This window comes from Anomalospiza imberbis, chromosome 2 (genome assembly GCF_031753505.1).
Source record: "Anomalospiza imberbis isolate Cuckoo-Finch-1a 21T00152 chromosome 2, ASM3175350v1, whole genome shotgun sequence".
Lineage (NCBI taxonomy): Eukaryota > Metazoa > Chordata > Aves > Passeriformes > Viduidae > Anomalospiza > Anomalospiza imberbis.
In genome coordinates, this window is record NC_089682.1 from 35,447,618 (window position 1) to 35,474,279 (window position 26,662).

At 46.1% G+C, this 26,662-nt stretch overlaps 1 protein-coding gene across 1 annotated transcript; it reads left to right on the forward strand.

Moving 5' to 3' along the window:
• The first annotated feature begins 4,062 nt into the window (after positions 1-4,062).
• Positions 4,063-26,111, forward strand: LOC137468678 (T-lymphocyte activation antigen CD80-like). Its single transcript, XM_068180569.1, has 6 exons — positions 4,063-4,208; positions 15,304-15,627; positions 17,000-17,281; positions 19,323-19,448; positions 22,142-22,265; positions 23,674-26,111. Exons 1-5 carry the CDS (start codon positions 4,127-4,129, stop codon positions 22,246-22,248), a joined length of 921 nt encoding a protein of 306 aa, XP_068036670.1. The 5' UTR covers positions 4,063-4,126; the 3' UTR covers positions 22,249-22,265; positions 23,674-26,111.
• Positions 26,112-26,662: the final 551 nt, after the last annotated feature.

The following is a 26,662-nucleotide window of genomic DNA, read 5'->3' on the forward strand; positions in this document are numbered from 1 at the left end:
TTCCCTTTCCCTTTCCCTTTCCCTTTCCCTTTCCCTTTCCCTTTCCCTTCCCTTCCCTTCCCTTCCCTTCTTCCCTTGCAATCTGTAAACAAGATGATACTTGTGCTCCAATCTGTGCCAAGACAAAGACTTTCCTTCTTAAATTCTTGACAGTTTTAGAGTCTGAAGGTTGGGGACAGCTAGGGGGGAAACAAGAACAAGAAGTCTCTGAAGCTGTAAGAATTTTGTTATTGTTATTTTCCTTTGTAAGATGAAAGGGATTTTCTGTAACCTGAAACCGTTGGATTTTCCTCTTAGATCACAAAGTTATTTTATTTTTTTATTGATATTGTGTGGGAGACCATCAGTCTTTGTGTGGAAGGCCTAAATTCTCAGGATGCTGGGACCACTTTGGTAAGGTTGCTGTCTGCCCTCTCTTACAGGAAAAGAAAAAAATGTCACATAATTCCACTGAGAAACAGATGAGTATTACCAGCTGAATTCAATTCATTCTCCACATACCCTGTAGTCCATGTGCTGGTATTGGAACCATCAAATGCTGACAGGACAAGAGGAAATGGCCTCAAGTGGTGCCAAGGGAGGTTTAGATTGCATATCAGAAAAAAATTCTTCACCAAAAGGGTTTTCCAGCCCTGGAACAGGCTGCCCAGGGTATGAGTTTCCATCCCTGGAGGTATTTAAAAGACATGTAGACATGGTTTAGTGGTGGACTAAACCAAGCAGTGGTGGATTAACAGTTAGACTAATTGATCTTAAAGGTCTTTTCCAACCTAATTTTATGATTTTATGAAAAACGTATCCCAGAAAATGTTATTCTGCTTTGCAATGGGATCATTTCTCTGACAAAGATGTTTTTAAGGCATTTGCACAACCATCGTTTGGTGATGTACATCTCTGGAAACATATCTTGAGTACTTCCCTTTCAACCTGGACACTCCAGTATTAAAAGCAGGCAGATGTGCTTTTAGTTCAGATTAACACAGACTGGAATGGCTGTTCTCCTTGAAAACAGTGAAGGGTATCCCAGTCCTGTAGGAGGGAATGTGGTTATGAATCCTCAGTGGAGCATAGGTGCTGTGTTTTGGTTTAGTGTTTACCCAGTTCTGACCTTTCTGAGAGTTCTCTGAGATGTCGATTGAGAAAGAGAGGGAGGTTGGGGTTTTTTTGCATGTTCTTGAAAATCAATAAATGTTCAAAGTAATGATGTTCGACTGCTCTGGAAGTGCATCTCTGCAGAGGTAGAAAAAGTTAGTGATGTCAGTGGGTCTACAGGAGAACTCTAGCAGCAATGTATTTGAAAAGACTTCCCTTTGAGTGCAAAGGATTTCTACCACAAGTGCTGATTACTGAAATTAATTTCCCCTACACAGCATATATGCTGCAAATTTTCACTTGTCTTTTCTGCTTTTTCCCTAATGGTTTCCTGTGAAAGCAATGGAACAATGTAGTTGTTGATGCTTTCACATCTTCCCCTTTTCTACAGTAAATGTTTTTAGCAGAATTTAACCATCCTTTCATATTAAATCTTAGCTTCTCTTCTGCAATACTTCTACCTATTTAAAGCTGTTTCTGGAGCACATAGAGGTGAAATGCTGAAGGCCTAATCAGGTGCACAAGAAACCTTATTTCTATGGGGATTTTGCTGTGAATTGGTGGGCTTATATTATTCTCTGCAGTGCTCAAAAAAGCAGTGTCTTTGCTACTGTGACTTCAGTATGTATGAGTCCTTCAACTTTGTTAACATCCTAAAGATGCATGACACTTCTTCCCTTGAACTGATGGATTCCATGAATCAAGGATATGATACGTGCTTAGGGAAGCTTTAAGTGATGGAAAAATTATGACTTCTGCCTCTGATCAAAGCATAGCAAAGCACTTGGCTGCTCCTCTCTCTCTGTTACTTCAGTCTCCTTGCAATCAGGGAGATCTCCGGAGGAGAAGGTACCAAGAACTGTAATACCTAGGAAAAGAGAAGGAGCCCTGAGTGAGAATAACACCCTTGAGTTCAGCTGTCTAAAGTTTAGGCAGCCTTCGCTGGGCCAGGTTCTTCTGTGTGTAATAAGGGGTTGTGGTACTTCCTTACTACAGTCTGGCAGCTGATGAGCTCAGTTTCTTTCCCTGGGACTGCTCATCCAAAAACAGGATTAAGTCCTGAGGAAGAAATGCAGACGCAAACGTAACAGGCTGGAGTTTCCTTCTAGTTGTAATATGCTAATGGCTGAAATCTGTATTTTAAAAAGGCTTGAATTTAAAATGAAAGTGAAGTGATGAACCATACAGCTGTAGCAGGGTTGCCAGTAACTCTGTAATGATAAGGATCCGTGATTGGACTAGCAGAGAAAGTTTATTCCATCTGACTCAGAGAGGCAGTCCCTGCCTGGGAGCTGGGGCTGTGACTTAGGGAAGCAGTGTATGGCTGGCTGTGTTAATGATATTTTCTTCTTCTCTGAGCACCATGGAAACACTTCTGCGTAAACACATGGTGCTACTGTCATCTGCATTTGCAAACCATGCTGGTGGAAAATGCATGGATGGAGTACAAATGTACAGGATTTAGATCATAGCCCAAAACACAAAACACAGGCACTCAAAACACTGCAGTGAAGAAAGTGCCAGTCTGACTCAATAACAGACTCCTCTCAGCCATTTCATATACAATGATTTTCTCTCTACAGAAATGTTATAACCTGTATTTGATTTCTCTATGGAGTACCATTGTTTTAATTATGTCAAAATAAAATTCTGATTTGTAATTCAACCCAGTCCATCTAATCTATCTAATTCAAGGAACTGTACTGAAGAAAAACTGGAGCAATGTAGTGGCAAATAATTTCTGATAAAAAGGATGCATTTCATTTAAATCAAAATCATTTAAACCAGCAAACCAGAAGTCTGCATTTAAATAAATTATTTTACTCTTGATTTGTATTTGCTCTTTTTTCTCCTTGAAGAATACCCAGTTTTCATTGGTGTGCAACCCTCTTGTTGTGATTACTACAGCTAAATAAAACCCCTTACACGGTAACTGCTTTCACTATACCAGGGCTTATTTTATTTTGCAAGAGGGTGTGCAGTATCTGTACAAATCTACATCACTTAGCATGCATTTACTCCCTCGGGCTCTTATTCACTAAGTGGTTTGTTTTTCTGCCTAGAATTTGCTCTGGACTGGCTTGGGTTGGTGATGGCCCTGCCCTTCCAGGCTTCAGAGCAGGGATTGTCTACAGGGATTGTCCATGCCTCTCCCCTTGGGGCCTTGGGTGAGCAGTGGGTGCCTTCTGGAGAAGGCAGGACACGATGCTGGGGAGGCAAGTGCTCCCTCCACTTCCACAGGCCTGGTGGATGCTCTCTGGTGACACCACGACCATCCACACTTGGCCCTGCTGTCACATCCTACTCCCTCTCCAGGTGCTCAGCCATCACATCCATCACATGCAGCCCAAGCAACCCTTCTTAAATTTTCTTTGGAAAATCCATTTCCTGATGGATTACATCCTGCTGAGCCTGAAACGGTGGCACAGGCATTGTGATTATTTTCAAACATAATTTTATACAGCTTTTCCCAAAGCAGCATCAGGGTTTCACTTAGCTGCGTTTTAACCTCCAGAGCACCCAGCACTGCCCGACACTGACATTCACAGGCAGGGTCCTTCTGCCTGACGCCCTCCTGGCTGGAGGAGCACCCGGAGCATCCCCGAGGGATGAAGGCAGCCCCGTGCCCGTGCCCGTGGCGGGGGCGGCGGGCGCCGCATCCTGGCACACGCCCCGCGAGGAAGCCGTGGGCGGTGTGAGGTGACTTATGAAGCTGAGCAGCCTCCCGGCGCCACGACTTCCCCTTGCAGCCGGCCAGGGAGTGTTTCCGCAGCCTGTGACAGCAGCCGGGCCCCCATGGCCTGGCCCTGAGCCCCCTGCATCCTCCCTGCCTCCGGGCTGGCCTCGGTGCTGCTCCGCCCGGGAAACGCCAGGTACCGGGGCAGGGAAGCGGGCACGCTGGGCTTGCGCTCGGGGCTTTTGGCGGCGGCAGCAGGCAGGGAGGAGAGGGACACAGCGGAGGGTGCTGTGACTCCCCAGGCTCCGTTCCCATAACCTTATTCCCCTCTCCCCCCAGCCCGGGAGCTGCAGGAAGATGATGTGCCTGCCCGCCTCCCCACCGGCGCTGAGGACGTGCCTGGGGCTCGGGCTCCTGGTGCTGCTCTGCCTTGGGCTAGGTAAGCAGGGGCCAGGATGGGAGCGTGGGAAGGGGCTGGGAACCAGCAGCAGCACCCACGTCATGGTCAACAGGGGATGGTGGCCCTCAGGACACTCCTGGAGCCTTCTGCCCGGGCTGAGCCCCGGGTTTGGGGTAGCTTTGGCACTTCACTGAGGAGCCCTCAGCTCTCAGCTTCCCCTTGCACCAGGCTGCTGGCTCCCAGAGAGGCAGGGTGATCTCCCATCCCAGCCAGGGTGAGAGAAACGAGGGTGTTTTGGGTCAGCTGATGTCTGTGGGGAGCACATGGCACAGCCCTCTGGGCTTCGGTTTCAGTGGTGGCGTGGTTTCTGCAGCTTTTTGGCTGGTTCAAAGTGGGTGTGTGGTGGAAAAGATTGGCAAAGGTGGCAGCTCGGAGTGCTCTGCACCTCCTGGGCAGCTCAGCACAGAGCAGAGTTCTTTCTCCAACACCACAAATCCCCACTGAGTCCTGCCTGGGCTGTCCCCTGTCCTTTTCTGAGGACTTGCCACAAAGCTCACACAGATCTCGCCTCATCTCAACAGGCTTGGAATGAGTTTTCTCAGATGTGTGAAATGTTAACCTGGAAACCACACAAAATTCACTTCTGAGCTGGAGTTCGTTGTGGATGCAAAATAAGTTGTGCTTATTGGCATTTTAGTGTTTCATTGCAGCTAACAGTACTCTAGGGCAAACCTGGGCTGAACTGAGGCGTTCATTAAAAATCAAGCAATGCAAAATTAGGAGCTTGTCATGCTGCTATTGTGAAACTGGGAGGTATTTGATGCCGGGTTTCATTTTGAGTTTCAGTCTCAGAATTTTAGGATACAACTTGAAGAATTTAGCAGGGAGTGAATTGCAGAGCTCACCTGTAAAGAAAGCAATGACCTCAAATGTCGCTCTGGGATCTTTGCTCTTCTGTCTTCCCCTCACTCCTTCCCCTGCCTCTGTGCTTGCAAAGCATCTGTCAAGCACAAATATATTTTGCTTGTATTTGCATCAGGCAGACAATCTATCATGAGCAGAATTGTTTCTGTCTCAGATCTTTAAGAGCTTGTGATATGTTAATAATGTAATTACGATAATATGGTAATTTGCCAGTCCTGTAATTTCTCTGAAAACAATTCTGGTTCCTTGACTAAAGGATGTATAGTTGGATGTATAGTTTGATGCATGCTAATATCCACTACTAGAAACAGGAGCTTGATAAGAAAACTAAGTGTTCCTCCAGTTTTACTTTTGGGGCACAATTTTTAGATGCTTCTCAAGCAACAAGTCAGTGGAAGTCCTGGTGCCTCAGGAGCAGGTGCTTGGCAGACTGATAACAGCAGGACAGCCGATGCACTTATTTTTCTCTCTGTATGCACTCACACACACTCTGAACCCTTTCTCTCCGAAGATCAGCATTCCTACATCACTGCTCCTGGAAAATACTGGTGCAGTACCCACAAAGGACTGGGTTTTAAAAGCTTTACTGGTGCTTGTGGGCAATGCCTTCCCAAGGTTGCCCACAGGGACCACAAGGACCAAGTTCTGATCTTGTTGTGGCAAAATCGTGGAGCCCTGGGTGTCTGCCATCACCCTGGCACTGACTTTCCATGCAGTACCGAGTGAGTCACCACGTTTACAGGACTGACCCCACATGGGACTGCTCATGACCTCATCGAGGCACGATCAGGGCTGGCTACCAGAGCCCGTATCCTTGGTTTGGCCCAGGTGTCCTGATGCTGGCACACCTCCCTGATGTAGCACTGCAAAAGGTCAGGTAGCATTCTGGGGTGGAAACAGGTGCCCTCTGTAAAGCCCATGTGGATGAAATAGTAACAGAAGGGATGCCAGGCTGAATTTTCATGTTGTAGCAGTGGAAGGCATTATTGGGGGGGGGGGTTAATTAAATGGGATTTGAAGGTTGTCTTTCATAGGAAAGGTTGAAGGTTGATTTGAAGGTTGTCTCTCATAGGAATTTCATGTATGTGCAAGCTATGTAGATCCATTTATTTTCCTTTGAATTGAATTTTGCTACTCTGACATTCACCTGAAATGCCAGTGTAATTTAGAGCTGCTTCTGGGATGTCATCTGCTGCTGGAGACACTGATGTCCATGAACAACACCCCCTTTTCTCAGCACAAAGTGGCAGAACAGCCTTGGTTACAGCACAAACTTTTTTATTTATGATCTGAATGCACTGTTGGCATCCCCATGGGCTTGGTTTTGTCCTGCCATTGCACCTTCACATCTACCTACAAATTGTAGGATATTCTCAGTCCCAGTTTGTTGTCCTAGAAAAATATATCTTGGAGTCCCTCAGTATGACCTTTCCCTGCCCTGTGTGCAAACAAAGCGTAGGCCCTGACTTCAGGGACCCAGCAAGCCCAACTTCATGTCCATGGAGTATTTTTAAACTTCCCTGGAGTCTTTTCTTCCAGCTGGGGACCACTTAGCTCTTGGTTTCTTCCCAGGGGTGAAATTTTTTGAGAAGTTTTGAAGAAAATTCCCTACAGCTTTTCTAAGTTACTGGAGAGTTGGGAAGGGAGGGGGAATATCCGCTTCTGTCGGCGAGCAGTGGCTCACAAGTAACTCATTCCGGGAATCCCCTTCCCTTGTGTTACTCCCAGTAAAGAGCTCGGAGTGGAGCCAGGTCTCAGAAGGGGACAATGAGGGCTGAGAAAGATTCCCTGTTTTGTGGCCACCCCTAAATATTGAAGTGTCTATCAATGAGCTTTAGGTGCTTGGTGTCTGATTTCCATGCCAGCTCTGGTATGGGTTGGGCTGGGGCAGATTTCACAGTAGAGATGGCAGAAATTTTTCTTTACATACCGGATTTGCCCACTTGATCAGTGGATGCAAATTGAGTTTCTGACTTATTCCTCTTCATGCCTTCAGCTGTTGTTTTAATTTCTTTTTTCGGATGAGTTTCTGTCTCCTGTTCCAGACATGTGGGAAAAGTCTTTCGAAACCAAGGGCAGCGGATCTAAGGAACTCCTTTTTCTGTTTGTCAGTCAATCCAGAGTGAAACCTGCTGTAAGAGCTTGTCTGAAGAAACAGAAACCCAGCTAAAGCCTACTGCTTTCTGCTTATAGAGACTGTTTTACTTCTTCTGTTGAGTGCTTCTTAAATTAAAGAATTCTTTAGAAAAAAAAAACCACAGAAGATTAAACTTAGACAAGCTACATTTTTACACAAAATAGAGTTAAAAGTTAAATTAGAGTTAGAGTTAAATGCCAAGTTTGTAAGGCTAAGGGTCAAATGTTCCTTTCACCCACATAATTTCCTTTTTCCAGTTAGATCGGAATGAACCCAGATAGCTCTAGTGACCTCATGTTGCTCTGACTGCAACAGCTTTTTTGCATTTCTTGGCTCACTGAGACATTTGTATCCTTTTTGCCGTGTGCATGTTGGACATTCCTGCATTTAAACATGCAAAGTTTGGAGTGGACACTTTTATTAATTGTGGCAGATTACCAGCAGAAGATGCCACCCTTACGCCCTCACACCTTTCCTGCTCATCACGGCCTTGATTCTGAGTTCCAGCTGTGGTTTAATGGGGGTAATTAATCTCATATAAATGACTGATGCTATCCTGCTGTCTCTCCTGCGGTGAGTTAGTTTTTTCCAGAGCCAGTTTGCTTTAACACCTATGCTGTGCACCCCAGAGGGGGACGGATGCAGACAGGAGTCACAGTTGAGGGGTACAAACAGGTCGTTGCCACCAAGAGTTGCAATCCTGCTCCTCTCTGGCTGTGTGATCCTCCTCTTCTTTGCACACGTCTGATCCCTGGATTATCTACTTCACCTTCCAGCTTAGCAGAAAGTTTCCTTTTTTCATTTTTTTTTAAGACTGGTATATTCAGCCAGACTCCAGAGAGCCCTGCAAGGGGGGACATGTGGGATTGGAAGGGAAAGGGGAGCCAGAGCCCCTCTGCTTGCATGGGGAAGGCATGAGATCATTATGAGTTTTTTGTCTGGCTGCATCCCAAGGTCGTGCTAGTCTGGGGGAGAATTTCCATATTCTGAGAAATTCTCACAGAATTACAGAGTTTGTGTTGGAAAGGATCTTAAAGCTTAATTTGTTTTAACCTCCCTGCCATGGATGCTTCCACTAGACCAGGTGGCTCAGAGTCTTACCCAAACTGGCCTTGAACACCTTCAGGGCTGGGACGTCCACAACTTCCCTGGGCAACCTGAGCCAGCACCTCACCCCCACCACAATAAATCCTTTCTTCCTAATATCTGATCTAAACCTTCCCTCCTTCACCTTGAGGCCATTCTCCCTTGTCCTGTTGCTACATGCCCTTGTGAAAAGTTCCTCTCCAGCCTTCTTTAAGGCTCCTTTTAAGCACTCTCTAGGAAGGCTGCTCTAATGTCTCTGTGGAACCTTCTCTTCTCCAGGCTGAAGGCTTCTCCTTCCTTTTAAGCACGTGTTTCCCAGTATAATTGCTGCGTTCATGCAGATGTGGTCTTCCATAGGGTAACAAGGCAGGTGTGCTGGATGCAGTGAAGTCTGTTCACTTGGCAGAAGGAGGTCAGTTTTGCTTTAAAATAGATGAACTTTTATGTTTGATTGTAGCTGTTCTGTCCCCTTTGGAGGGGCATCACCATTGGGAGTCTCAGGAGTTCATTTGAGAATATGTAAATCTTTCCCAACTCGGAAATGCCACAGGCTTTGCTTCTGCCTTTTCACTGTTATGCTTTTAAAATACCATTGGTCCCAGGGGAGTCCCTGACTGAAAAGAAAGTGCTGACTGATGGCTAATGGTGGCATTTCTACCTACCCTGAGCTAAAAGGACACCCACCTTTTGGCGAGCTCCAGTTCCTATCTATCACATAAAAAGTTGTTAGAAAAGACGATTGAAGGCAGTCTCTCTGCACACCGCTGCTCTCGCCCTAGCAGGTACCCTCTGGTGTCGCTCTAAATGCCCTGCGGACAGGGATTTGATCCCTGTGGAAGCGCTTCAGAGAGAGCAGAGCTCGCTGTCGGCCACCGGCTCCTAAACGCCGAGAGAGCCCTTCCCTGCCCCGCCCTGCCCTCCCTGCTCCCGGACGGTGCCTCCAGCAGCGCCGGGCCGAGCCTCTCCTTCCACTGCCTCTGCGGCTTCTGGAGCTTACAGACCCTTCTGGGCTGCTCTGCTTACCTGAGGGCTCTCCGCTTAATGACCATTCTCCACGCCGTGCTCTTATCTGGGGCTGTGTAATCTCTCCTCCCGCTGCGGGGTGACTGCCGGGGCTGTCTGCAGAGCATCCTGAGTCAGAGCCTGAGCACAGACCGGTTTTTCTAACAAGATAATGGCTGGCAGGCCTGCAGCGTGTTTGGCTGCACTGGTTAGTGTTGCTATGGCAGGAAAAAAAAATTAAAATTTGTAATTTTTCGACTTTGAAGTGGCTTATGTGAGAGGTATCATAGTTGATTTTCCTAGTTACTGGCTACTTTCACCTCCTATCAGTTTCAAGAGAGGGCTGGCTGCTTAGGGAGCATGTGAGACAGAGATTTAGTAAGCACTGAAGAAAACTACAGCCTTAAGCAGTGGGGAGGACCTCAATTTCAGAAACTGCTGTGAGGACATAGCATGCGTGGCAGTGGTACTGCAGGAATTAGGAAAATTATCTGAGAACATCTTCAGCTGGGAGATAAATATAGAGGAAGTACAAAGTGATCCTGTCAGCAAGAGACAGAGACTGCAGGGGAAAAAATTAACAAATTTATTTTTGTCTGTCTTTGTGGCAAATCTCCCGCACCAGCCCCTCTTACAAAAATGCCACATCTAGTTTCTGCTCCCAAACTGGGAAATCAAAAGAGTGCTGAGCAAGATGTAGGAATTTGAGCTCTAAAGGAACTAAAATATGCAAATTTTCTGAGGACATCCAGATTTAGGGGCCCTCCTAGCCCTTTTTTATTCTAGCAGGGTCACACGGGCTGGGAATGGAGAAAGGGAGAAGGTTCAGAAAGTCTCTTCTTTTGCTCGTTTCTCCGAGTCAAAGACGTCCTTCTGTCCCCACGGCCGTGTGTCCCTGCTGGTTCGCAGGGGACAAAGTGAGCTCTCCATCCTCTCCTCCCTGAGCAGCGCCCACGTGGTGCACTCTGCAGCGGGGGGAAAGATCTAAGACAAGATCTAGTCCCCATCTCCAAGCAACTCTGGCTCCATATCCGGCTCCTTGCTTGGATCGGACCGCCTGCCTGGTGCCAAGATGAGAAAATTGCCGGTGATTTGTGCAGAGTCGCGATTTTACTCAGGTAACACAGCAGACTGGACATACCCGGGCAGCGGGCTTGTCCCAGGCTGACTCAGAAAGCAGGAGATTTTTATCTCCGCGAGTACCGAAACCTGTATTGCAGCTGACTGGAGCAGCCCCAGCGCTGCAGCGAGCCCCTCTGCCAAAGTATTTCAGATTCCCTTTTGTCTTCTCAGATGCTAATTGCAGATCACCCTCTGGTTTTCACAGCCACGTCATGGCTCCAAGGATTTCTTCACTAAAAGTGAAGATGTGCAAACACACCCAAAATAAAACAGCGTTACAATGGAATGAAGGCTGTTGATGGAGTGGGGACACCAAAACACCCTGGGAGTGTTATAATAATTGCCAAATCAACAGCATAGAGCTGGGCAAACCAGGGTTACTCTTTTGTTTAGAAGGAATGTGGCAGTATAAAGATGGGAAGTGCATAAAACCATGTATGGGGTACCCCAAGGTTACAGCACAGAAGCAAGCGAAGATTTTTAGAAACTTTTAGAACTTTTAGAAAAACCTATTCAGACCATTTCCCTCCCTCAGAGCTGCCATGCCATCATCATGCACTAGGATTAATCCTATCACTTAACTGCTGCAGGCACACTTGAGTAGTGTGAGCGGGTACAGGGAACTGAGGGGAATCCCTGTAAACAAAGTCCATTGCTGGTTCTATTTGGGATGCCTTCTTTTCTGCTCCCTTCTCTAACCACATTTGGGATGAGGAAGGGAACTTGACCTGAGCAAAGCATCTGGATTTGCAGCTGCTTTGCTTCACCAAAGCAGCCCAGAGCAGCAGCAGGCCCGTGGTTTGTGATGAGAGGTTGGCATTGGGGTTGTGCAAGGTTAAAGGGTTACTCCTTTTCATGTCTGTCATGTCCTCTCTTTGCGTGCCTGAACTTGCTGGAGTGGAGTCTGTGAAGAAGGAGCCTCAAAGGCTTGTCAGGCACTCGTGCCTGGGTTAATCTGCAGTCATGGACTCCTTAAAGAGGACAGGCAGCAGGGCCTTAGAGCACCCACTTTTCTCTGTTTCATCCATTTTTCTAAGTGCACAGGGTCTTTTCAGTGAAACACAGAGGAAGGCACTGTTTTTATGCACTTCTGAACCAGTGTCTCCACATAGAGGTTATCTGTCCATCTTGCAGGGACTTTCTGTCACCAGTGTGTTCACAGGAGTCACTGATTTAAACACAAAGCATTTCACGTGTAGCAGAGGACATTTGCTGGCTTTTGGCTCTGTGAAAAGCCTGGGAAGAATCTCATTCCTCATTGGTAAAATTGCCTGGGATAAAGACAAGATCAAGGGGGAGTGTCTAGTCTTGTAAAGATTCAGCTTTTCAAAATGTCTTGATTTTTTGACTTGTTGTTTGTTTTGCTTGGAAATCCCTGTAAAATACTGCATTGCCCTCAAAGATAAACCATGCAAGTTTGGGTTGAATGTGCTATTCACAGAAAATGAGGGTCTGAGCTGCAGAGTGGGAATCCCAGGTGCATGGTCCTAGGCAAAGTCAGTGATACTATTAATTTACGCGTAGAGGTACCAGCTGCTGTTGCAAAAACAAATAGGGAACCAGAAGGGAAAAAAGCAAAGCAAGGCTCAGAAGGGCAGAGAAATGGGGAATGCTGGGGAAAGAGAATGGTTTTTGAGCTTCTGTTCACCAGGACTTATCTGGAGGTTTCCAACAGTTTGAGGCAGCTTCTCTAGGGCATTGCTAGGTCTTTAGCTGCCTTTTACTGTCAATTGTCTCTGCATGACTTCTATGCCAGAGGAAATGTGCTCTCACGTGCTGTCTGACTGCATGAGTGGTCAGGATAACAAAGCTCTCTGTGGTTGGGGAGTTTCTGAGTCCAGGCTTGGGCAAAGAGTGCAGGAAATAAGGATACAGGCTCAACAGCTCTCCTGACTCTCGGAGCAGGACAAGAAGGAACAATTCTCCTCTATACTCCTTTCTGTTCCAGTTAGCCCTGCTGTATGGGGCATCTGCAGCACAGGCATACTTTGAATGAAGCAGGCTTTTCTGCCTAGGGAAGAGAAAGTCAGCCCTTCCATCAGTTCAGCATTGCCACATGCCATCGGCTTCCAATGATGGAGTGATATGTGTGCACAGCAGGAGAGTGGTTGGGCTTCAGAGGAGTGGGAAGAAGAGGGATCTTTTTCTAGAAAAGTAATTTAAAAATTATTTCCATGATGAATACCTTTCCAACAGCCTGGCTGCAGAGTGCATTCAGCACAGAAACGGCACAAAACTGGATTTTCATTTTTGCTTTGCAGCTCACCTCTAAAGTGAAAGGGGACTTTTGTAGGGCTGAATGACTCTTCATGGACTTTGGTTCCTTCAGGCTAGCAGCATTCAGGTTGCAGTTTCAAGGGTGCAGAGCCTTTTAAGGGTAGTCATGACATCAGCAGGAGTTTCCAGCCCCTGCACATGTACTCCCAAGAAAGTTTTTGTTCTCCTTTTGGTTGCAAAGGAGACTCTGAGGGGCAAAGTAGGGACAACCTCATGCAACTCATGATGTGATGCCACCCTGACATTTACTGTACACCTACTCTTCCCCTATTGCTGCAAAAGGAAATAGAAAATGATCTTTATCAATCCCAAAGTTTGAGTGGATGTTTGACTGGCTGCTATTTCGAGTCTCTCCAATAATAGTAAGAGCTGTACTGTGAGAACAAGCGAAGATACGGTCAAAGATAAAAACACACGTACACACAAACACACACAGAGGTGCAGGAAAAGCAACTTCAACAATCACAGCCTGAAGTGGGCTGCTTTTAAGGTGAACAGAAGGAAATTCTTTCTCACACAGCATGTAATCAAACTGCACAACTCATTGCCAGAGGATGTTGTGAATGCCAAAAATATATGTGCATTCCTGAAAGGGCATTGCTGAAAGGGCATTCCTGAAAGGGCAAGAACTCTTCCTGCAAGGTAGGTCTAGTAGTAGCAATTTAAATGCTGATGTCAAGAAATCCTGAATTTCAGGCTGCAAAGGTTGGCAAGACTAAGGAGATTTTCTCCTTTGTGGAAGAATTCGTTTTTCTCTCATTTTGCTACCAGTTGATGGCTGACAGAGGTCAGTCTGCTGAGCAGCTCCTGGCCTGCCCCAGCTTGGTTGCTCAGGATCTGCAATGCATTAGAAGGGAAAGTACAGGAAGTGGGGGGAAAATAATGAAACTTTCCCTTTGGAAGACCAGTGGAGTGGCTGAGTAGAGGGAAACCAGTTAAATAAGAAGTTGCTAATTTAATTACATGTTCTATTTTATTCAACTAATATTAAAACATTCCGTAGTATCGCCAGGACCTCTACGGTATTTTTGTGTGTTTCCTACAGAAACAGGGGAGGGGAGTGAAATTTATTTCACAGAATCACAGAATCATTTAGGTTGGAAAAGACCTTTAAGATCTTTGGTCCCAACCTTTAACTTAGCCCCGCCAATTCCATCAACAAACCATGTCCCTAAGTGCCACATCTATATGTCTGTTAAATATTCTGTCCCAGCCTGACTTTGCTAGGGTGGTGGCAGTTCTGAGGCTCAGCTTTGTGCATTACTCAGCTCACAGTTCAGGCAGAGGCTTTGCACGTGGGCCCTCCCCTAAACTGATGGGCGATGCTGCACTGTGCCCATCAGTGACACGCCGCCTGTCAGGACTTTCCAGCTTCCTTTCTCAGGTATGTTTACTGAGGTGTGTTCTGCAGGGAAAGAAGAGGGAATCTGAATCTTTTCTGTCCTGAAGACAGCTATTTCCTTGTTTTTGTGCTCTCAGTCAGTGGAGTGTAACAGATTGATATCCCACTTCCATCACTGGAGATGAGTGCTAAGGCAGCAGGACAGAGAGCAACCTGATCTTCTGGACTAACAAAGGCGGGTGCACATCATCTCCAGGCTCGCACTAACTCAGGTGAAAGCCCCGCCATCTGCCCTGTGGTGCAGCACAGGGCTGTGTGTCCATGCTGGGTCACCTTTCAGCAGCAGCAGGAACTCCTTGCTGGGCTGCCCCCTCGGATGTCAGGACGGTGAATCTTTACTGACTGGAAAGAGGAAGGAGTGGGAAAGCAAGGCGGATCATGAGAGTGGGGTTCTTAGTAGGGGAATTACTTCTCACAGAGTTGTACCTAATTTCACCCTGCAAGGGTCTCAACTTATTGTTGTCAGCACATGGCTGTACTCCAGGTATGGCACCAGCACAGTCACTGGCCAGGAGTTGGGGAACATCTTTGCTGGTGCCAAGTCATCCCATGAGCTTTCACAAAGATAAATTCGTTCTAGCTAGACTAGGCAAAATTGTTCATTTGCTAATGCTGGAAGACTGATAACAGTGTGGCTGCAACCTTCGTGTATCATTGTAGGGTTGATTCTAGTTTCTGGGATCTTTAAAGTTTTGGGGTTTTTTTCTTTTACAAAAAAACAACTACCAAAAATCCCCCAGCCCCCCTGAACAAATAGTCCACTGTGGCCCTGTTAGGCATGCAGAGAACCCAGTGGAGAGTGGCGCAGATTTTCCAAACACCAGGCTCTGAAAAGGGAGAGCAGAGGAGACAGCAGTTTGTGCATGTGTGTTTCTGTCCCTGTTTTTAAAGGGGCCAGCAAAATTTCTGTTCAGGCAAGCAACTCTCCTGCCTTTGCCTTCAGCAATCCATGCAGCAATCCTTGTGTGCCCGCTGGGTCATGATCCTGAGTAGGAGTGGAGCGTGATGTACAAGGCAATGCCCAAGGATGGCTCCCCTCAGTGCAGAGCTGAAGCTGTAAAACAGCTCAGTGGGTGATGAGGGATGTGAACAGTCAGAGCCAAAAGGGGTGAGCTTTAGGCAACAGGTCCTGGCACAAGGCTGTACCACTGACACACTGACTTCTGTTTGCCCCTCACCTGCAGGCCAAGCACTGGAAAATAAAGTAGTCAAAAGCAAAGTGGGGGAAAAGGTCAGCCTGCCTTGTTGTCATGAAATTCCCAGCTCAGAAAGCCTACACAATTACCGGGTCTACTGGCAGAAGAACATTACGGACGTGGTGCTGGCCTACCCAGAGGAGAATATGATCTTCCAGCATGAGCGGTACCAGAACCGGACAGAGATGGACCCCTGGAACCTCACCCTGTGGATCTCCCCCATGGAAATCCTGGACAATGGCTCTTACCAGTGTGTAGTTCAGCGCAACTCTGTTCTCGTGTGTAGAGAGTCTGTCATCCTCTTTGTGACAGGTAGGTGGGTTGCCTCCTGACACCTGAGGCTCTCCAGTGCCAGCTTCTAGGGGTGAAGGATGCTCTTCCAGCCTTATTCATACTGTAGCAGATAGACTTTCATCAGGAATGCTGAAAGAGTGCTGGAAGGTGTGTTAACTGCTTCCATTCTAGCAGCCTCCCTTCTTACCTTTCTAAAGCTACCCCAGGTATAGAAATTTTTTTTCCCACCACCAACCCAACCTCCTCCCCTTGATGTCTTCCTTTTGTGAAAGGATCCCTCCTGAAGCCCTCCCCAGGTACCACTGGTGACTTCCTCCTACCTTTGCCCCAAAGACAGGGAACCAAGCCCTTAGTCTTGCCCTTAGCAAGACCAAACTGAAAGAGAAATAGGGTGGCCATGGCAGCATCCCAGCCCTGCATCCAAACCCTTGTGGAACTAGCTGCACTGCAGCTCCACAGCAGCTTTGCAGCTCCAAAGGCTGAATTCATCATGGAGCTTTGAGGCTTTTTACATTAAAGAAACCGAGTTCCTTTGTTCTAAATGAATCTGAATCTTTTCTTAGAGGCCACAAAAAGTTCCACTGACATTTTCCATTTCCACCTGTGTTTTTGTGGCAGTTGATCTCAAACAAAGACAGAGATACTGGTGACATATATAAATACATACATGTATTTGAATACCTTCATGTAACAGAGAGTTACATGAATCTTCCAGACAAGTCAGTGAAGGAGCATTCCTCATCTGGAAGGAGATTTGGCAAGAAAAAAAGACAAGCTCCTGAGGTTTGACCATTTCCTGCTGGTCTGAGGGCATGTGTGCAAGGAGACAAATTTAGTGATCTTTCTGGGAACTGGCATGAAAAAAGGGAAGTGTACTGCCAGCACCCTTTTTTAACCATGAGGGTTGAGGACTTAACTGCATAAAAACCATAAAATGATGGATCTCTTTTCCTGTCCGCAAATACTCCAGTTTCTTTCTGGCCAGAAATCCCCTTGCTGTCTTTACAGGCCAGCTGAAATAATTATGGTAGACTTCTGCTCTCTTTGGTGAAGTGGGATCAAGTTATTGTGGGGATCAGGAAAGGGAAATGCTGGAATCAGGCTGGGATGTCTGAAGGGATTTTCCAGGCTGGGTGGCAGTGCGGTATTGCTCAACAGAGAGCAGGACTGGAAGGAAAACTCTCTCTCCTTGCTTGCCACTGCTCAGCCACACAGTGTTGAGCAAGTTTCTTTCACTAGTGACTGGTTGCTTGGTATCCTAGCCCATAGGCAGAAAAAACTTCCCGTGGTGAATGCCCTGTTGGGGAGTCTTTGCTTTGACCGTGGGTTTTGGGGGCTGCAAACCTCGCTGTGGCCTGACAGAATGGTAACCAAATCCCTCTTGCTTCAGCTGACTTCAGCAAGCCCAACATAACGGCAGAGGTGTCCACCGATTCTTGCGAGTCGACTGAGATGGTGATAACATGTTCTTCTCACGGAGGTTTCCCCAAGCCCAAAATCTCTGGAGCCCTCAACAACATGTCCGTGGAGTGGAATGCCAGCTGGGTGTCCGAGTCCAGCCTCAGCCCATACAATGTCACTGGAAAACTGGTGCTCAATGTGACCAAAGACATCAACATCACTTGCTCCGTTGAATACAGTGGCTTTGCCAAGTCCACCAGTTTGCCTCTGAGTATGTTTTATTAATGTTTTTGTAACAAAACCATTTTGTTGAGTCTGCTGAGTTGCCTCTCTGAGAATGCAGCAGATTTTGTGCAAGTGTTCATGCAAGGATTACCCAATGATCCCACTTGTGAACTACACACCAAAATATTTTAGAGGCTGGAAGATAGCAGGGGTAGGAAAGGGAGAGTTACAACAGTGACTAACAAACAGAAGCAGTTCTGTCTTCCTGCTGCTCTGCTACAGCTGGACTGAGAGCTGAACTGGATCCTGTTGTGATCTGGCAATGTCACGTTTGGTGGCTCCCACAGGCTGTGGCTGCCACCATCCCGTGCCACTCCATACCAGCATGGTCTTGCTGCCCGCTGTGTGACACAGACCTGGTATTTGAACGGAGGGACCAGAGAAACGTGTGTGCTCTAAAAGCCACAGGCTGCACTTTAGAAGATTTTCCTCATTTAACAAGCATGTTTGTCCCTGCTTCAGTGAAAGAAACTGTCAGCTGGGGTCTAGACAAAATTCTGCTTTCAAATGTAACATAGGGTTAACTCATACGAAAAGAATTCCATCAGTGAGCATGGCTTAGAAGTGATGGCATAATAGATAAGTCTGTCCTTTGAAAAGCTTGAGGCACAAGTGGAAACAGCATGAGGGAAGGCAGCATACTACAATCCAGATGTTTTGCAGTAGAAGGGGATTTGCTAGAAAATTTGTAAAACCAAAAGGATTTTTTTTTCATGTTGTTACCAAATAAGTATTCTGAAATGTCTCTGGGCCTGATGTTTTTACTGTGGAGATAAGGGCACCTTCAAGGGAAGATAGAGAAGCAGTATTTTTCCTAGGGAATTGTACCTTATTCATCAAGGTAGCTTATTCATCTATCTTACTAAAATCAAAGGTTGCTTGTGGGGAGAGGTGCCATTCAGCTTCAGAACAAATGCCAGGAACTAGTGCTTTATGAATATTGGCTGTTGCTGGATGTAGAGCATAATGTCCCTAATGAAGGGAGAATAAGGTTATGAATAGCTCAATACATAGAAACAAAAAGCAACCAAAAAAAAAAAAAAAAAAAAAAAAAGCAGTAATCAGAGGAGAGTGCAGTCAACAGTGACACAGCCACAGCAGTCACAAACCCCCCACTTTTTGACTAATAGGATGTGGAACCACTCCCATTTTGGTATGGTGTAAATGGTCCTCCAAACAATCCTTTCATGAACACTGAGTTACAGACAGAACAGAGCCTCTGGTAAATGTAGAAGGCAACCCCTGCAGAGTTGGAGGTTTGCATCCCCTCCTGAGGGGAGGACTGAACAGCAGATCAGGCTAATTAATGCCTTAGGAGGGGAATGATGCTTACCTGTGCCAGATGCAGGTGGTGGAAGAACTGAAGGTCTGTGCACATAAGTCTGCAGACCTATGGACATGCAGCAAGCCCTGTCCTATACAAGAATGGCTCAGTATTTACTCTAAAATCCCAGTGGTAGAATGGGATTTTCCACCATATCCAATGGTGAAAAGCCAAAGGCTCCAGACACACTGAAACTGAACTCTGCCACAACACTGTTCCTGCCATGCAGAAAAAAATCTATTCTAGACTGTTAAATTCATCATCCTCCTTCACATGTGAATCCAAAGGCAAAAAAATTAGGCTTAAATCTGATGAAAACAGTAAGGAAAACTGGAGAGTACCTTTGAGAGCAGAATTTTTTTAGCTGTGAACTCAGACTTTTCCACCAAGCCTAGCTATTTTCCCTGAAACAGTTCGTGTGTTTTTAAATATTTCTTGTCTCAGTCCTGTTCTGGATGAAGACCCAGCTTTTTACATTCTGTGAATGTGTTAAAAATTTCAGCCCATAGCAAATGTGGGTGAATGGAAGAAATTTAGGTGAAATTTCAGCTTTGTTTGCTTGTTGTTTGAGTAAGTCCATTTTCAGGCTGAATAGCTGAGTTAGAATTTGGCCAGAACCCCTGAAATTCACATACCTGCTTTTCCATGAAAATGCCAATATCCTGTTGGGCCGTTTATTTATGTTTTATTTCTCCTGTCTCAGAAAAAACAAACAACTGCGTTGTTCCTCCTGTACCTCCACCTTATAATGTCATTACTGCTTCAATTATCATCGTTATCACCTTCATTCTGGCTATCACCCTGGCAGCAAGATACCTCCCAAGGCATGGTGAGTGCAGCTTCTTTTTCAAAAAGGTGTCTCTTAGTGCTGATGGAGTTTCTGTGTAGGATACACATTTATAGAAACTTTACTGTCACACTAGGTATTTCTGTATCATCTTCTCATTTTTCTCATTTTATTTTTTTTTCCTTTTAGCATCCACTGTCACAAAATCTAAGTTTAGCTCATGATTTTCCTACATTTTGTGTGCAGGCAACATTTGAGTTCAGGTTTGAGAGTGAAGAGGTGACAGGGAGTTTTGACAGCAGATCAAAATATTTCCAAAATCAGGGGTAATGAGGAGGTTCACAAAGGTTCATTTTTATGTATTAAGATGCTTTAAGATTCTTTAAGATGCCAAGAATCTTGGTGATCATAATATAGATATGAGCTGAGCACTGAGAACTTCAAAATTGGATCTCACTCCACACCCTACTTAATCCCTCAGAAAGTCACTGAGCCAGAGTAACAAAAATACCTAGTGTTAGGGCCACAGGAAAGACTTCAGCAAAGCAATGTCCTACTTTTATGAGAACACCAACCAGGAAAGTTAGATTTGTATTCTTTGTATGGCCAAAAATGGCACAGATGAAGTGTCTGGTCCCATCTTACAAAGTCTTCAGTGACTCCAGAGAAGTCTCCAAGAGTTTTTCAATGGCAAAGGGGACCTCAAATATCTCAGGGTTAGTGGACAGCTGAGTAATTTACTTTTTTATCTTCAGAAAAATCCTATCTGTCAGCTGCTGCTCCTAATCGTGTCTAAGCTGACCTTGCCAGAAAGTCCCCGAAGATGTGGGCAGGCATTTAATAGATTTATGAAGGCAGGTAGGAGTGAAAGTCAACAGCAGTAGGTGCCCTGTGAGCAGCTTTGCAGAGCAGTCCTGGGAAATGATAGCAGGCCTTGCAACACATCAGGATAAATAACACCCAGCTGAGGTCTGTCAGGTCACTCGGGAAGCCACATCTGGGGACAAGAATCTCACACTGAGGGCTCTATGCTCAGGCCACTTATACCACCTGGCCGTGGTACTCCCTGGTGGGAAAGGTCGTTTTCTGGGCAAGGACTCAGCCCACTTACAGCCACCTTAAAGTTTGCCATGCTTGTGTCTTCTGATACCTCTACTTCGATTTTAGACAAATTCACTCCCAAGTCAGATGTGTGGAGGTCTCGTTACTATTTTTCTTTTCCCCTCCTCATCAACCACATCCCTTCCAAAACCACTGTAACCATTGAGTCAAGCTGGGCTAATTTCCTTTTAGTGTTTTATCACAAAGAAAGGAAGCTTCTGGAAGGCAGTGACTCCGGGTCACACCTGTGCACCTCCTCATTTTCCACCTCTGTGCCCTTATGACACCAGTGCCAGTTCTTCTCCCCTGCTGTTCCCTGGGGCTGTGTCAACAGGAAAGCAACAAGCAGGCTGAAACCAAGAAAATCACAGTTGATCAGAGCCTGTGCTGTTAGCTGCATGTATAATGAACTTCTAATTATAGGAGAAAATGAACTGGAATCAAAAGGTTTGGCTCTAACAAATACAGGCTGGAAATTAAAAGGTTCCTTACCATTAAATTAGCAAGATCCTGGAGCACTCTGAAATAGCCTTTTCTATAGGAACTGAGTTGCTTTTAAAGCAGATGTAAAAAGCATACCCATGTGGTAGAATGCAATCACCTGCAAACAGCGTGGCACACGGCCAAATTAACTGGAATTTCCCTTTTAGTCCCACTCCATAATATGCACAAGGAGTAGATTTGCTGAGTCAGGTGGTGCTATTTGGTTCAGCCAATTTCCAGACCAGGCTTGGAAGAAACTGTAAAAGAAACTGTAAGAAGTGTAAGAAACTGAAGCCAGAGCTTCCATCTAGCTTTCCAGTTTGTGTAGTTGTCCCATTTCAGTGCTGCTGTGCATGGCCACCTGTCTGGGAAGGGAAGTATCTGCCCGAAGATGCTTCCTGTGGGTGCTGCTGCAGGTCACCTCTCAAGAGCTCTCGTAGGAGCTCAGAATAGGTCTGAGAGTACCTCTGTTGTTCTGGGCTATGGAAAGCTGAGTCAGGAGTTGCTAAGAGTGGTTTCTGAGCTCGAAAAGCCATGCTTCAAAGAGCTGAAGTGTGGGAGGGAAGAATAGAAAGGCAGAGCAAAAGAAAACGGAAGAGTTCTCAGATACGTGATTGTTGTGGTGGCCAAAACAATCAGGTGCTATGTTGAGGTTCACAACCACCTACTCTGAGGAACTCACAGCCTGTTTTGCAGTAATTTAAGAATGAAAACACAAAGCGCCAAGATTAGAGGTCACCAAGATTAAAGAATAGTTTAGGATTCATGTTGCATAATTTGTGCTAGCACATTTGCACAAGATTCAACTTGAACTACTAAAATTCAGTCATAGATGGTGAGATACTAAGGGGATCTGCTTAATATGAGATCCTCTTAAAGCACTGAAAGTTTGGTGGTTTTAACACAGGAATTCTTTCACTCAATAGGTAAAGTGCAATTAGTGACATGTAACTTCCATCCGTATTTCCCTTCTGACCTTATCTCAGCATGTAGCAACCTGTTCTTGTGCCAGGCTGAGGTTCTAGCCCTGTGCTAATGAGAGCAGCTTTAACCATATGACACTATATAGGTAATATTTAATTGTAACAGAGCTTTCTCTCAGATCAGACTATGACCATATTCATATACTAACAAGGAATCTTCTTTTCCAGTTTGTTCTCACTGCTGTAAGCGCCAGGATTCAGTGGAAGAGGCTGTGAAAGAATATACAAAGGCACCCATGAGCTCTAAAGTGACAGCTGAAACATCATCTGTATAACCAGATAGCATTTGCAGGTAGTTTTCTTCACTCTTCTCTTGGCAAAACAGTTTCTCAAATACCATTACATGCTTGTGCAATGTTAGCTCAAAACACCACGTGTCATCCAGCTGTCAGGATCTGCAGTGACATCCCCTGCCATTGCCCCTGTGCTCATTTTATGTGTCTCCCCACTAAACACTGGGCTGTCTTTTAGTGCCTGTCCTGTTGGGCTCATTTGTGAGTTCCTGATCCCTACCTCAGGTGTCACGTGTGGCTTCACCCATAGAGTTTCTGGCTGATTCCCTGTGAGCTTGATCTGATGCCTCAACATGGGAACATCACTGATGCTAGAAATTGAGGATTGACCAAATGGTGATAAGGGAGGGGGAACAAAATAACAACTCGAGCTTTCCCAGTATGATCAGACATGCCAGTCCACTTCTGAAATATGTCCATTCCCTTCAGCAGCTGGAGGAAGAGAGAAGGAAAAGTTTCCTTCCTCAAACTTGCCCAGAAAGCACTCCTATTTTAAAAGGAGTTACTTTTGATAATGGGGTGTTACAGAAGATGGGCTAGGGAAGTCTGGCTTGCCAAGGTTTTATGATTACAAAAGATTATATTTGCTTTGGTTTGAAAGCTCAGCAGTTTTCAGGGCTGTGTCCTCCAAAAAGACACTTAAGTAAAGATTAGCAGTTAACTGTTCTTATTCACATCATTAGCCAGGTGACTGCATTTGCTGCTCTCGCCACAGCATTGCAGAATTGCCAGGGTAATGCCCTAGAGCAACAGCTGTGGGGTCCTGGAAGTCACGACTTTGTCAAAATGTGCACTGCAGAATCTAAAAGTTTAATAGTTTGGAGATGGAAAGGAGGGGAAACTCTCATTCAGGCTACTTGTCTCATTTCCAAACCTGACCACCCACTCATGTTTTCCTCCGGGGAAGGCCCTGTCTGGAACAGATACTAGAGCCTTGGTTATCATGAATTTTGGGGAGTTTTGTGATGGGAGTGGCAGGAGTTCACCTACAAAATAAACCCATTCTCTTTTGTTATAGAAGTTTGTCAGGATTTTCCTCTAGGTGGCTGGTGCTTCCCAACTCCAGCGCCTGGGACAGCTGCAGTCTGGGGACTGGGATGGAAGCTGTGCTTCCTTAGTGGCTGCCTGCCATCTCGTGATGCACTGAACCATGTCCTACCGCTGCTTAAATAGGGAAGCACGTTCAGTCATCCTCACTCTGTTCCCAAGGTTTTTGCAGGGAGCGCTGGGCCAGGCTGCAGCTCGCTGCACTGCCCGCTCAGAACAGCTCCGAGTTTAGGGACCAGGAGCCCTCTTGTGGAGGCCTCTCGCAGGTGATACCTGTTTGTCGGCTCCGCAGCATTACTGGGGTACATTTAAGGCGTGAAAAACAAAAAATCAGTGAAATCTTTTCCTCGGGTCCCTCAGGCTCTTCAAGCTGTGCATCCCGCACTGCAGACTCCACTGTTCGTTGTACAGCGATGCTTGCTGCATGGCCCCTTTGGCTCTCTGCAAGGGGGTGGCAGCAGCAGAAAACTCTGCTCACCACGGCTGAAACACGACCTGCTGAGGACGAATGCAAACCCTCGCCCACGCCACAGAAGCTGTGCAGTGGCCTCGTTACAAGGAGGCCGCTGGGATTCCAGCTGAGAGGACCCTCCGTGTTCCTGCAGCGGGGCTGAAGGATGTCATCAGTGGCACACCAGGTCAAGGCTTCAGCTTTGATGCTGCCTCTGTGAGAATCAGGGGCCCGCAGAGCCCTGGCAGGGAGCCCATGCCCACCTACCCCTCCAGTAACACGGAGCTGCCCTTTGGGACACCCCAAATCCTGACATGCAGTCTTGTCCGTTTGTGCCTCCATGCCGCGAGTGGGAGCAGCCAAAACTTTTATATTCAGCCTCACACAAATATCTGTTCTTCCTGCTGGAGGACTTTGGATTTGGACTCGACCATTACAGATACACATCCCTTCTGCCCTGAAGAGGAAATAGTGAACACATTTTTCATGAAAAAAAGACACCTTGGAAGTGAGTCTTTGTGCCTCATGCTTATTTGCAGCGCTATGAGACTTTTTAGGGAATGATACACACTGACAGCACTCCTAAGAGCTAATTAATATTGCTTGCCTACTGCAATGGCACAAGTTCTCATAACCTTTCTCTCCTGAAAGGACAGCCTTGCCAACCCAAGCACTGAGGTACAGCTCCTCCATTCCGTTGCTGTGTGAGGGCACACCACCTGTGCACACACATGGCCAATTCCTTCCCAGCCACACCTGTAAAGCCCCATTGGAACTTGTGTGACAGCCAGTGGTGATCTCGTGTGTATCTGCTGTAATCAAATGTAACTCGGGGCCTTGCTTCATAAACATGGGTCTGCTTCTGTGTGTACATCTGCCATGGGATACTTGTTAGGGAAAGCTCTGCAGATTTCTGGGAGTTTCTCACAGCAGTATGAGGATATTTACTTTGCACTGAACATTGCCGCTTTCTGCCAATGTTCTCTCTACCCAGCCAGGACCAGAAGGAATTTCCCTACCGGATGATAACATTGAACAGGACTCATCTGATCCAGGTGACATTCTTGCCTACTGTGTAGGAAAAATGGCTTCTCATTTTGAGGGGAAAGGAGGAAAATGCCCCAACCCCCATTAAGCTTCCTAAGCAACTCTGCCCTGAGTTTGACTGGAACGTTTTTCCCTTTTGCTCTGCAAGCTGTACCCATTCCCTCACTGTTCTATCCATGTTATCAGGGCACACCAAAGTCTGAAAGCACAGTGCCATCCTCTTTGTGGAACGTGTTGTTACTTGAGCCGCTTATCTTCCTAGCACACAGCAAAGACATAGTCCATCCATTTCACTTTTTTTCCAGTTGGTACATATTGAGAAACTGCTGGAGAAAATAGGAGGATTAGAAGTGGTTTATAGGATACTGAGCTCTGGGATTAAGTAAAAAATAAGACAATGCTCCCTTCCTACTCCTGCAGCGTCACGCTGTGCCATCATCTTTTTACTGCCTTCCCATTGCACCAAGTGTAATGGGAACATCAGAACATCCTTACAGAGTTTTTGACAGAGAAAAGCTGGTAAGCTGGGGGTTAAGGGAACAATTGCACTTGTGTGTTCTGGCTGCAAACAGAACACAAATGACAGAAATCAGGGTGTTTTCAAAAGGCAGCCTGACCCTATTGCAGGACTTGGTGCATGAGCGTGTCTCTCACTTTTCAGGTTTCCTGTTCTTTCAGCCTATGCTTGCTCCAGTACAAACCACCATCTCCTTGCAGGCTGATCACCCTCTCTTGGCATTCACTTCCAGCTTTGCTGATTTCCAACAGTGTTCTTCCCTATAAGCACACTGCAGCTGCACCTTGCCAGCCATACCACAGCTCTGCCAGTTGTTACCAGCATGTTTTCCCTCTCACTATGCCATGCTCTCTTCTTCTGCTCCTGACCAGAGATTGCGCAGCCTCCCGGAGAAGGGTTTGTCTTTTGCTCTGTGCCAAACCTTTCCACATCACCGCAGACTCCAGTAACACTTCCAGTAACTCCTTCTAAAGGAATCCAGAAATTTCACTGATAAATATTTCTAGCATCAGGTTATTTGGTTTCTTTTTCATGAAGCACTAATACTCTGGATCATGTCTTCTCTTGCCTTATGCTGTATTCAGTGAATTGCACACAAATGGTTTCTGTGAGACCTTCTCATATCTGTGAGCTTTATATCTGTGTCATTGTAGACAGTGAGCTGCTCTGTTTACCATGGGTGTTTTGTATATAATGTTGTTTCCTGGGGTTCCTCCTTTAATTATATTAAAAAATAAATTGTAAATTCTGTTTCCTTTCCTTAGTAATAAAAGATGTCTGTCTGTGCACTGGGTAGAACCTCTGTTATTCATGTTAGCCACCATTTCACAGCATCCAGGCAGGTGATGCAGGTGTTGACAAAGCTGTACCAGGTACAGCTGCTATCAAGCTACAGCTCTGTCCAGTGTGCTGACAGCAATGACAAAATGACACTCAGGTAACAACTTGTGACTTCCACACCCCTCACATATCTCAGTTTGCCAGGGGTTAGCTGAGCAGTGTAGCCACAGATCATCCTTCTCCCTCCAAACAGGAGGTTCGCTGCAAAAGCAAAACCCAGCATAAGGTGTTGTCACTGTGCCCTTGCTACTTGGGTTACCTACTCTGAAAGTGGAGGGTCAATAATGCTGTGCTTTTGCTGGGGGTGGAGGGAGTGAGGATGCGAAGAATCCTTTACAGGTATGAAAGAAACAAACTCTGAACCAATTCTTCACTCCCCATTCGGGAGCCTAAGAAATAAGGAAGTGCAGGAAACTAAATTCAGCAGAAAACTGAGAAACAAATGGCTGCTAATCTTGAGTGTAGCTGGAAGTCTCTGCTTCCCCTTAAGAACG

Coding starts and splice junctions, on each gene's coding strand:
- LOC137468678 (XM_068180569.1), top strand. CDS start 4,127: ATGATGTGCCTGCCCGCCTCCCCACCGGCGCTGAGGACGTGCCTGGGG. Junction 15,628..16,999: donor TGTCATCCTCTTTGTGACAG/GTAGGTGGGTTG, acceptor CTCTTGCTTCAG/CTGACTTCAGCAAGCCCAAC. Junction 19,449..22,141: donor AAGATACCTCCCAAGGCATG/GTGAGTGCAGCT, acceptor CTTCTTTTCCAG/TTTGTTCTCACTGCTGTAAG.